General features: G+C 32.2%; 2 protein-coding genes across 5 annotated transcripts in view; both read right to left on the reverse strand.

Annotated features, from left to right (window-relative positions):
* Positions 1-12,173, reverse strand: part of LOC140435172 (uncharacterized) — a 405,909-nt gene that overhangs the window by 120,091 nt on the left and 273,645 nt on the right. For all 4 annotated transcript variants that reach the window (XM_072523926.1, XM_072523928.1, XM_072523925.1 and 1 more), the window contains one exon: positions 10,759-11,146. In XM_072523926.1, coding sequence (XP_072380027.1) covers positions 10,759-11,146 — 388 coding nt within the window. The remainder of the gene's footprint in view (positions 1-10,758; positions 11,147-12,173) is intronic.
* LOC140435174 (uncharacterized) lies at positions 1,162-6,986 on the reverse strand. Its single transcript, XM_072523930.1, has 2 exons — positions 6,378-6,986; positions 1,162-2,056 (listed from the first exon to the last, which is right to left on the reverse strand). Exons 1-2 carry the CDS (start codon positions 6,790-6,792, stop codon positions 1,257-1,259), a joined length of 1,215 nt encoding a protein of 404 aa, XP_072380031.1. The 5' UTR covers positions 6,793-6,986; the 3' UTR covers positions 1,162-1,256.

The raw sequence follows: 12,173 nt of genomic DNA on the forward strand, positions 1-12,173 counted from the left end.
TTTTAGTTAAAATTCATAATCATAGACATTGTACATTTAATTTTAAGTTTAAGTAACATTTCATATGTAAACCAAATGTTTTTAAACCGTTTTGTAAGTGGCTTTTTGCAAATGTTCAAGTAAGATACATGTTCTATTTACAAAATTTTAGCCCCTCTACATAAAATTAATGTGGAATTACTTAATTTTAGGTATCACTGGTGATGATTTGATAAGACGGAAAAGGTTTTGCGTTTTGCGAAAATGAAATAAAGCAAATAAGAAGAGAACAAATGAAAAATAATAAACAACTACAAGAGATAAAGGAGGAAAACAAACAATTAAAAAACGACGTGAAACAATTACAAGACAGAATGAAACAACTGAAGAAAACAAGTAAAAAGAAAAGTTTTATTATATAGGGGTTAAAAATAGATACAAATGATGATAAGAAACTAAAAGAAAGCATGGAAACATTCATATCACAAGAACTGCAGGCACAAATAAAACTGAGGATCGCAACAAAAATAGGGGAAATAGTCTATGCCATAGAAACAGAAACTTTTACGGATAAAATTGAAATACTAAACAGGAAAAGTAAGTTGAAGTAGCATAAAGATCGCATCTACATAAATAATGATCTGACAAATAAAAAAAAAAAGAAATACGGAAAGAAATGGTTAAAATAGTAAAGGAAACTAGACAAAAATAGGCTATAAGAAGTTGTTCGTAAATGGGAAAGAATGGATATGGGATGAAGAAAAACAACAATTAAAAGAAAATACCAAAGAAAAATTATACTATTATTAAATGATTATAGAAAAAACTGGTTAAAAATAATGAATTCTAGTGTTAAGAAAATCAAAATTAAGTTTGAAAAACAAATTATTATCATACAACAGCATAATTAAACCAATATAGATGGAATTGACGTCTGGGGAGGTTTAAGTTAATCTAACATTATTCAAAAAATCCAATCATGCACGAAGAAACACCAAGAATCAAGAAAAAAGGAAAACTCTCTCAACATTCTTTTATCTGATAGAATGTAAAATATTCTGACTATTATGTTAAATATATGACCATAATAAAAAAGGTTATTTACAGCATTGTAGTAATATTCCAATTTTGTTCTAAATTCACACCTAAATATTATGCATGAAGGGAATGAAAAAAATATAGTTATGATCAATATTTTAGTTTTTATTTATTAAATCCATTCTTACAAATTTATAATTAAAATTCACATAGCTATTTAAAACAAATACTAACATAAATTACATTTCAAGCCAGCCATTTTTGGCCGCTTGTCGCATTAAAAAACAAATTTTCTGTTTTGCTATAGGATGAACATCCTCCACTTGGACAAGGTGAGCTGTCGAATGATCGAATATTTTTCCTTTGGGACAGAAAATAACGTTAGTCAGCATGTACATGCATTGTAAAAAAGTTTCGTGAGCTCGTTTCTGCATTTCGAGCAAAAAGTTTTCGTAGCTGAATATTTCGGAGTAACATTTGAAATCTTGAAGAGTATTTTTTAAAATTGTGTGATAATACTGTATTAACTGATTGAAGTTTGATGTTAGATCTTCGAGCTTTACACTACTAATAAGGAAAAATAAAAGATCTCTTACTGGACTTCCTACTGTAGAGAGCTGGAAATCAAGTAATTTATTTTTTACAATTTTCTCATCATCTATAACTTGCATAATATTATTACACCATATATCACTGTGAATGAGCGTTGCGAATGGTTCGACAGGTTTTGGGTTATAAAACTCTCCAGCAAGAATTTTTTGTTTAATTTTTTCCGCGTATCGATTAAACTTAGAAGGATCTTTAAATTCTTCGTAGGGTTCTAATAATTTTCTGAAAAGATCAAGTTGTGCAGATGGTCCACTAGAATCTCCTGGTGGCGGCTGTCTTGGCAAAACAATGCCTTTTATCTTTATCTCGAATAATTCTGGATCGATCTGTTTCATAGCCAGACCAGTTGCATGGAATATTGCAATCTCTTCGAGAATAGTTTTTGATTGTTTCAGGTTATATCCAATATGTCTGTCTACGTGTATGTAACCTAAAAATCAACAACGTAGTAATTTCCGAAAAGAAGAAGTTGAATTATACTCATATATTAATATAATAACTTATATATTAAGATTAATATTAATTTAGTCTCGAATAATTCTCGAAAAAAGACCTAATAAAAAAATTTATTTATTTATTTATTTACGGGATGTCCCCATTTTACAAAATTTAACAAAAATAAAATATGCTAACCATAATACAAGTACATACTAAACCTAAGTATTAAATAATGATTAAATAATTATTGTTAAACAAATGATTAAATTAAGTAAATTAAATTAAATTTGCTGAAGATCTTAATAAAATGAAATGATCTTAATAAAATAAAATGAAATGCTCTTAATAAAATGAAATGAAATGATTACTCCAAATTAAATGGACCAAATTAAATGGTCACTCATCTTTGATTCCTAACATACTCAGTTAAACAGTGCTTAAATCTTACAGATATCCACCAGATCATGAAATTGGCTAAAGTCATTTCCCAGGATCTGAATCCTGTTAACAGGAGAGAATTTGCCATAGTTAGTGTGATAGTGTTTTATAGAAAACAAAGGCATGTCTCTAAGAATTCTAGTGTTACATCTAAAGTTGATAAGACTTAATAAATCAGAACACTCAGTGGTATGGTCAAGTAGTTTATGGAGAAAAACTAGATCACATTTACTTCTGTAGTCTTCTAAGGAACTGATATTTAGCGTTGACCTTAGTTCTACCGAAGACATGTTCCTTAAGTTTAATCTATAAGCACAAATCCGGAGAAACTTATTTTGAATTTTTTCAAGGGTACGAATATGGTTAAAATAGTATGGTGACCATACTATAGAAGCATAAGACAGGATGCTACGGACGAAAGTAAGATATAAAATTATATATGTGGGTACTGAAAGATCTCGAGAGTTTCTTGTGATAAAACCTAGATTTCGGTAAACTTTATTTGACAAATTGTTGATGTGGGGGATAAATGACAAGGAACTGTCAAATAACACTCCCAAATCTTTTATTTCAGTCACTCTTGATAGAAGGCTTGTATTAATGTGATAGTCAAACACAACATTATTTTTAGATTTGCTAAAGGATATAACAAAACACTTATCTTTATTTAACTGGAGACCATTGGAAAGAGACCAATTATATAGGGAAGTAAGGTCTTCCTGGATCCTTAGACAATCAGAAATAGGTACCTAACATACAACTGATCTAGCATTAATATACCAAGTGTCAACTACCTTGTTTGGCTGATCATGACAAATATATAAAATCCATTGATGTGTTATGGGGAAGGGGGTGGGGTTAAGAATAAGCTGAAGTTCAAGTTTGCGGTGTCGCCAACCTTGTCCCAAGGCCACCATCTTGAAAAAAAGAGGTACAAAAGGTTTTCGCCCTGTATCTCGTAAACTAGATATGCTACAGAAAATTTTACCAGACATTATTTGTAGCAAAGTAAATTGTCTACAACTTTTTCCTATTATTGTTCTAAAGCTATTTTCTTGTAACATTTCAAAGTAATTACTATTTTAATGGGAGTACGCCACAATTGAAGGCTAAAGTAAGTTTATTTACATTTCAATTTCCACTTCGGAAATCGCTCTCAAAATACAAACATTAATAAACGACTTTATTGTAAGATAGTTCATTTGATTACATGAAATCAATTTAACTTGAGAATATCCGTCAGAAAAAAAATAATAGCATGTAATTCGTCTTTAAAAAGACAACCACATTCCATGATGACAGTAAAATTGTCCTGTTAGTGATTCCATAGTAAAGCATGAGAAAAAAACCTTCGGTCTTATTTAGTAATTTATGTAATCGAATGAACTATCTTATAAGTAAAGTCGTCCCAGGAACGCAACTCAACAATATTGGCAATATCATTTTAAACTCGTCTACTTTAAAATGTATAATATATGTCTGAATTGTCAATACAGGGTGTTTCAAAAGACGGTAACCCCGTCTCTAGCGGTAGGTTTTTACGCATTTTTTACGATTTTGCCGAAACTACTGGCAACATTGTAATGAAATTTTATACGAATATGTTTTGGAAGCTGATACATCCCATGAATTTGTTTTTATATCTGATTCTCATAGAGGGCGCTTGTTACACGGATCGTACTAAGTATTAGTCAAGATAACTTTTTTAAGAGTATAATTATTAATCAAAATTTCAAGTAAACTTAAACATCATTCAATTTTACACCAAAAAGTTACTCTTGGTAAAACTCGATACTGCGTACCGTTTTCGGTATATTTTGATTTGAAAATTATGAAGTAATAATTGATGCTGGTAGTAATAATAAAGTTCTAATAGGTATACCTCTATTTTCTCCAAGTGTGCCATGGAAATCTGACATTTATTGATTGTTATGACGATAAATCAACAATAATTAGAGTTTTGAAACCTTGTTATTTGTAAAATCAAATCAAAATGTACTCAAATGTTGAATACACTGACATGTTATTAACCTTAGGCGAATGTTTAGGATGTTCTAGTGCAGCTGTGACACGTTATGCAGAAAAGTTTCCTACAAGAAACTTACCAAGTAAAAAACCAATTAGAGCCGTTGAACGACGTTGTCGAGAAACTGGGAATGTGAGACCAAATAAAATAAATTCTGGTATCATAGACCAAGAACAACAAGAACAATTAATAAAGAAAATAATATTTTAAATTTACTTGATCAAGATCCAACAGTTAGCGTAAGGAATATAGCAGGACAAACAAATACTCTTCTTCAAGTACTTGGCGGATACTGAAAGAACAGCAATTACATCCTTATCATTACAGACAAGTCCAAGAGCTCTTGCCAGATGATCTACCGGTTAGAGTGGATTTTTGTGAAACATTGCAACAAACGACAGCCCACAATCCAAATTTTTTAAAATGCATTCTTTTTACGGACGAGGCCACCTTTACGCGACAAGGTATGTTTAACTCCCATAATGCACACTACTGGTGTGATGAGAATCTACCATAAACATTCGCCTAAGGTTAATAACATGTCAGTGTATTCAATATTTGAGTACATTTTGATTTGATTTTACAAATAACAAGGTTTCAAAACTCTAATTATTATTGATTTATCGTCATAATCAATAAATGTCAGATTTCCATGGCACACTTGGAGAAAATAGAGGTATATCTATTAGAACTTTATCATTACTACCAGCATCAATTATTACTTCATAATTTTCAAATAAAAAAATACCGAAAACGGTACACAGTAACGAGTTTTACCAAGAGTACCTTTTTCGTGTAAAATTGAATGATGTTTAAGTTAACTTGAAATTTTGATTAATAATTATACTCTTAAAAAAGTTATATTGACTAATACTTAATACGATCCGTGTAACTAGCGCCCTCTATGAGAATCAGATATAAAAACAAATTCATGGGATGTATCAGCTTCCAAAACATATTCGTATAAAATTTCATTACAATGTTGTCAGTAGTTTCGGCAAAATCGTAAAAAATGCGTAAATTTTTTTTCTTTAACGCCCTGTATCTTGAAAACGGATTGCGTTACAAAATTTTTTACAAAGCAAACCCCAATTATTTTTCAGTTTTTTACCTACCCTAGAGACGGGGTTACCTTTTTTTTGAAACACCCTGTATAAATGAGTCAGATAAAATTAAATTATTAGAAGAATTTTTCAACAAGTAACAAAAAACAAAATTTGTTTAATTTATTAATGTTTGTATTTTGAGAACGATTTCAAAAGTGGAAATTTAAACGTCAATAAACTAACTTTAACCTTCAATTGTGGCTTTTTCCCAATAAAATAGTAATCACCTAATCAAAGAAACATACTTTATTGAAATATCAATGCATAAACCACTTACAATGATCTTCACCTAAAATTTTTGATATAAATCGATATAAATCAGGACTTGTAATTTTAACAATAATGCTGTACGTGAAAGTGAAAAGCTGAGAGAAATTTATAAACAATGGATTAAAAAAACTACAAAAATATTAGAACTGACGAAGTAAGAAAATAAAATGTTAGCGAAATTTTTTTAATTCGCTCTCATTTAAACTAAGCAAAAGTGAGTTACTTACAATGTTTTTCATATCAGGTGTCGATATATCTTTTATCTATAACTTTTAAAGTCTGAATTATTAAAAAATTTAAATGTGGTGCAAAATTGAATGAACCTTTTAAATATAATAACGAAAAAGAATTGAACCGTTAGCAGAGTGTGGACGTGAATATCGAGAAACTATGTCGTACCGGTATCAAGCCGAGATTGGAGTGATAATATGAACAGACCCTAATCTTTAATAAATAAAATACTTAAATCATACCTTTTGCACATATATTTTCTAAAATCAATACTGCTTCACTTTCAGTTAAATTTTCCTCCTTTAAATTACAGTGGGAAGCAATATACTTGGTAATAAAATCAAAATCAGGAAAACCGTACTTCATTCGAAATTCTCGTAAGGTTGGAATGATCGTATCGTAGCATAAAATTTCATTTTTGATCAATCTAGCCGTTCTCTGTGCCATTTCTAAACCTTTATCGTGAATCGAACATTTTGCTACCAGATCCAAATCTTCCTTTTCTCCGCTTTTACTCCGGACCTTTACATCCAATTTAAAAATATCACTTAAGTAATTCTCACCGTACTTCGAGATTTCTATATTGACAATCATTTTCTCTTCGCCGATGTATTCGCTAATAATGTCTTTAATTATCTTTATATTTAAATCTGCCATGGTAGATATTCTGAACTGCTAAAACTACTTAAAATGAAAAACTTAAAATCTTCCTAAAATTTCTTCTAAACTACTAAAACGATTTTTCTTGCTATGGTCCGATAAGGTGTTAATATACTGGTTTAACAAGAAACAATAATGTCCCTGGTGTTCATGCTTCGTATCTCAATAGATAACACTGAATATTAATGTATAGATAAACGATTTTTAATTGTAAACCAGTTAAATAAAAAGAGGAAATATATGAAACCCGATATTTTTGTTTGCTCTATCGATTACTTTTTTTAAGTTGCCAAATACTTCCAGTTTTAAACGAACATGATCCATAGACGTACATAGAAATACTAACAGAACATTATCAATAATAAAATATTATGTATACAGGGTGTCCCAAAACGTCTGTACTTTTGACTTTATTCTGACTCGTTATTCGACTTTGTTAAATAAATTGTAATATACAAAAAATATACACGGAGATTACAGGCCGATCGCAATAATGGACCGGTCTAACAAGAAAAAATGGAATATCTGATCAATTCTGTTTGGAAGAGAAAAACGTTATCCTATAAAAACTTATGTGGATCGAAATAAGCCGATATAAATCGACTGAATGTATACAATTTCTTCCAATATACAGTGGAACTTGGTGATAGCGTCATTGAAGGGTCCAGAGGCCAAAGGCCCAAAAAAATGACGCTATATAAGAGTGATGTTATAAACGAGGTAGAAAAAAATGAAATTTTAACGAGGCAAAATTTTATTACAGGAGTATTTAGGATGAAAAAATTAAGAAATAAAACATATTATGTTTAATATGTTTTATGAAACTTACATTTTTTATGAAAAGTTCATGCTGAAATTATGTCAGTTATTTCCTTCTGCACAACTCTTTCGGAAAAAAATTTTCTATAATATCCTTAATAATCTAAGCTGCTTCTTTGGTAGTTGTGGTTGCCTCCCTGAACTGGAAGTTCCGGCAACTGCGGCGTGAACTGGCAATCACAAATTTGGAAGTCTTTGAAAGAAAAGTCCTAAGACAGATATTTTGAATAATTAACGAAAACGGAGTATGGAGAGATACGAAGAGGTACTACGCCGGATAGGTAAAGAGAGAGAGGTAGGAATAAGTATAAAGAAAAAAAACTTGGAATGCTTGGGTCACGTTATGAGACATAATAAATATAGAGTACTACAACTGATCGTTCAAGGGAAAATATACAGCAGAAGGGGTCCAGGGAGGAGAAGACACTCGTGGCTCCAAAACTTGCGGCAATGGTTCGGATTGTCATCTGCTGAACTATTCAGATCTGCCGTAAACAAAGTCAGAATAGCCATGTTGATTGCCAACGTTCGGAACGGACAAGGCACATGAAGAAGGAGTATGGAGATCCGGGTACATGAACCATGAACTTTACCAACTGTTCAAAGAGGCACCGATCTCAGAATTCATTAAACTTCAGAGACTAGTGAGAATGGAGACTGAAAGATTGCCAAAGAGTACCCTAGATAGTAAAATGTAGGGCGCAAGACCAAAAGAAAGGCCACGGAACAAGTGGGAGGATGAAGTGGCAGCGGACGCGCAAAATTTGCTAGACGTGAGAACCTAGAGAAGATCGGCGCGGGACCGGTAAGGTTGGAGGCATATTTGGGAGGAGGCCAAGCTCGATTTGGGCTGTAGCGCCATTGGAGAGAGAGAGAGTTTAATTTTATCTCATAAAGAAAATTTAGACACATCTTATTTAAAACTGAAGAATTCAAAATGGTACTGATTGTATTGGACGATCGTTCAGTATGATGATAGGAAATCAATGTTAACTTAAAAAATCAATGCCATACAAACAAAACTATCATACTATTGGTCTTTAAAACCCTACAATTCTTGCGTCTTAGGTAATTTCATTCTAAACCTTGAAGAAAAACAAGCAAAAAACTCGATGCTAGTATACCGACCGAGTAAGTATTTGTTCTACTTGGTATATCCCCGATCAGTTTTTTTTATTAACTTTCCAATAGTGGTATTTTCTTTGGAATAACTTTTTTTATATGGGTAAGTTTATAGTTACTAATAAATTCTACTGGATAATTTGCTATGCATTAAAAAAAAAATAAGAACCTTTTTTACTACCCATATTTTTCAAGACAATTTTTCATTAAGGATATTTTTTCGAGCTTTGAAGAAGCTGCATTAAACATCGGTCTAAAAATAAATAAAGACAAAACAAAATACATGATCGTCTCAAAACAAGAACGACGGCGAATAAGGCAAAACATTACTATAAATGATCACAACTTCGAAGTGGTTAAAGAATTTAAATATCTAGGAGCAACAATCACAAATGAAAACAAATTAGAGCAAGAATTTGAAACGAGAATAATGACAGGAAACAGATCTTTCTTTGCAATGCAACACCTAATGAAGTCAAAACTTCTTTCACGAGGTACAAAAATCCGGATATATAAGACCATAATACGACTAGCAGTCGCGTATGGAAGCAAAACATGGACGCTAACAAAAAGAGAAATTTGCTGGTGTGGGAACGTAAAATTCTTCGAATGATATATGACCCTTGCAGAGACGATATAATAACGAGCTAGAGTCTCTATTCGGAAAAGAAAATCTAGTCAGATATATAAAGGTCAATAAACTCAGATGGGCAGGGCATGTGATACGCAGTAACGACAATCGCCTTATAAACAATGTGTTCTGGGAAAGGTCAGAGGGAAGAAGGTCTGTAGAGCGGCCTAGAAAAAGGTGGAAAGATGCAGTCAAAGAAGATCTAGAGAAAATGGGAGTGCGACAATGGGAGTTACTGGCACATGACCGACAAACATGAAAGGCAATAGTAAACGTGGCAAAGACTCACGAAGAGTTGTAGCGCCATTGGTGATGATGAATTTTTCATTGGACAACGTGTATTGCCCCATGCGTGTCATGTATTCTAACGCAAGTGGTCTGGAGGTTTGTATCCCGTATATACCAGTAAATGAAATGTAAGCATAATTTTCCGTGTCGCCATCGAATTGCATGAGAATTTTAATAGCTTCTACTTACCCTTCAGTTCACTTTTGGGCTTGTCCCGTTGGCTGCTTTTTATTTTTTAGTGTTGAAAACTCTTAGAAAACAATTATTGTAAATTGTATTATCGTAAATTAAAGCAAATAATTTATTCAAATCATCTTTTAATGAAGTGAATGAATGTCAATTAACATTAAACACCATAATTTAGGATTTCATCACAGTTTAACCCCTAAATCTCACCCCTAAGAATAGTTATTATTAAAACAATGTCATTGAATACCTTGTCGCCACTGATTTGCATGGAAATTTTTATTTAGGTTACACTTATCCCCCTCTTTAAAAATTGAACTTGCGCAGGTGGTTGCTTTTTATTTTTTAGGGGTGAAAACGACCCCTATTAGAAAAAAATCATATAATTGTAAATTTCTAGCAATTTGGAACTATTTAATTGTAGAGTGACATTAAATTTATTTCTTTAATGTTTTCATTTGTTACCAAATAATTTCTAACCTCACAAAAATCATCCCTCGCGAAAAAATTAGAATAGTTCTAGCTTTTTTCATTGAAACTATAAATACCTACAATAATTTTTAATCAAAATGTTAAGAATTTATTTTATTTCAACTTAAAAATAACCCTTATTACTTTGTAAGGATGGGTTAGAGTATATCTGTGCCGTAATAGCACATTATGTGTGTTGAAATAAGTGATTATAAGTATGATGAGGCAATAAAATTATTTAAATTAATTTTTTTAAACCCTAATTTTTTAAAGGGCTTGACTATTCACTAATCACGAGTGTAATCACTTTAAAGTAACACTAAAAAGGACTAAATAACTTAAAGAAATATGCGTATCATACTCTTTGAGTAGGTACTGTTGTATAGTAACGTTTAATAATCCGTAATAACACAACATCCATTTTTTTAATATATAAAAACACTTACTTGATTTTCAGTCTATTCTCGTTTTGGAAGATACTCCTAACTTCCCTTCCTCCTGAAGATTCGCCTTCCGAAGTACTATCGCTCCATTTCCCCACTTTCTTCCCGACACTTTGTTCGTCACTCTTCGCGCCTTCGCGAGCCACGTTCGACGAGGCATCGGAATCCGAACTGGAGGCCGAATCGTTGCACGATATGCCTTCGTCGTCTTTATCAGGCGACGTTTCGACCTTTAGGATAGGTCTACGACCGGCGGGAGCATTAAACGAGTTAAATTTTTTCAGCGAAGACTTTTTTGGAGGAGGTGAGCCGTTTCGATGATGGACTATCGGAGTTTCGGGAGGGTTTTTAAGAATGCTTCTTTTTTCCGGATTGTTAAAGTCTTCTGCAGCTGAAAAATTTTATTACGTTTTATACAAAAAGCGACAAGGTTAGTCGAGTCAAAATTACAATAAGGTATGTTAAAGAATTCTCGAATCGCAAATAATTAATTTACATCACAGAAAACAAATTTTTATTTAATGATAATTTTGAAATTCGAGAAACAACTTTTGGAAATTTAATTAGACTAAATTCTTTTCTAAATACTTTCCACTAACCACCACCATTTTATATTCTGTCAAATAAAATGCAAGAAACATAAAACCAAGTCTTAGCTGAGGAATAACTATGATAAAAGATATTTTCATTGTTCAATTTTTTTTTTAAATCATTATCAAAATTTACTTTTGGATAATTCACTGTGTTTATGTAAGAAATATAAAATTAGCTGTCAAATGCTAGTGTCTGTGACAAGAACTGAAGAAATGCGCTTTCATTGTAACCGCAGTAAAAAACTAATATTTCGCGACATGCGATGGGAAAAATTCTGATCATCTTGGACCACCACCCTATATACGTAACGGCATGTCTTTACCTACTTTACGCAAAGGGTAAAGGTTCTAAATCAAGAAACTCGTATGCTGTTGTCATTTGGTGACCCTGAGTTAGGCTGGTGTCATTTACATTTGTAAATATACCCCTCGTACCTTTCTATGGAGGCCATAATATTCCCTCTTTGAATTCACACCCTCCTTCTCGGTTCACTTTCTTGATCATGATGAGTGTCTGGAACGACAACCAGCACTGATCGGTCTCTTCCATCACTTGGGTGGAGTCAGCTCTTGGTTTCTATGTATCAGTTTTTCAGGATGAGATCTTCACGAACTTTGTCTTGGTTAAGAACCATATTTATTAACTTTGAGCCAGTCATCATCTTTATAGACCCTAAAAGCACCCAGAGTTAGCTCCACGGTAGTTCTAGAATGTAAAAGGGCCGTAGCTAGCGAGGCTGCACCAACAAAGTCAATCTGATATTGATTTGTCTACCCTGTCTTTGGAACACGCATCTGTGATTGGAATGCTCTTCAGTATTGGTC

This window comes from Diabrotica undecimpunctata, chromosome 2 (genome assembly GCF_040954645.1).
Source record: "Diabrotica undecimpunctata isolate CICGRU chromosome 2, icDiaUnde3, whole genome shotgun sequence".
Classification (NCBI taxonomy): domain Eukaryota; kingdom Metazoa; phylum Arthropoda; class Insecta; order Coleoptera; family Chrysomelidae; genus Diabrotica; species Diabrotica undecimpunctata.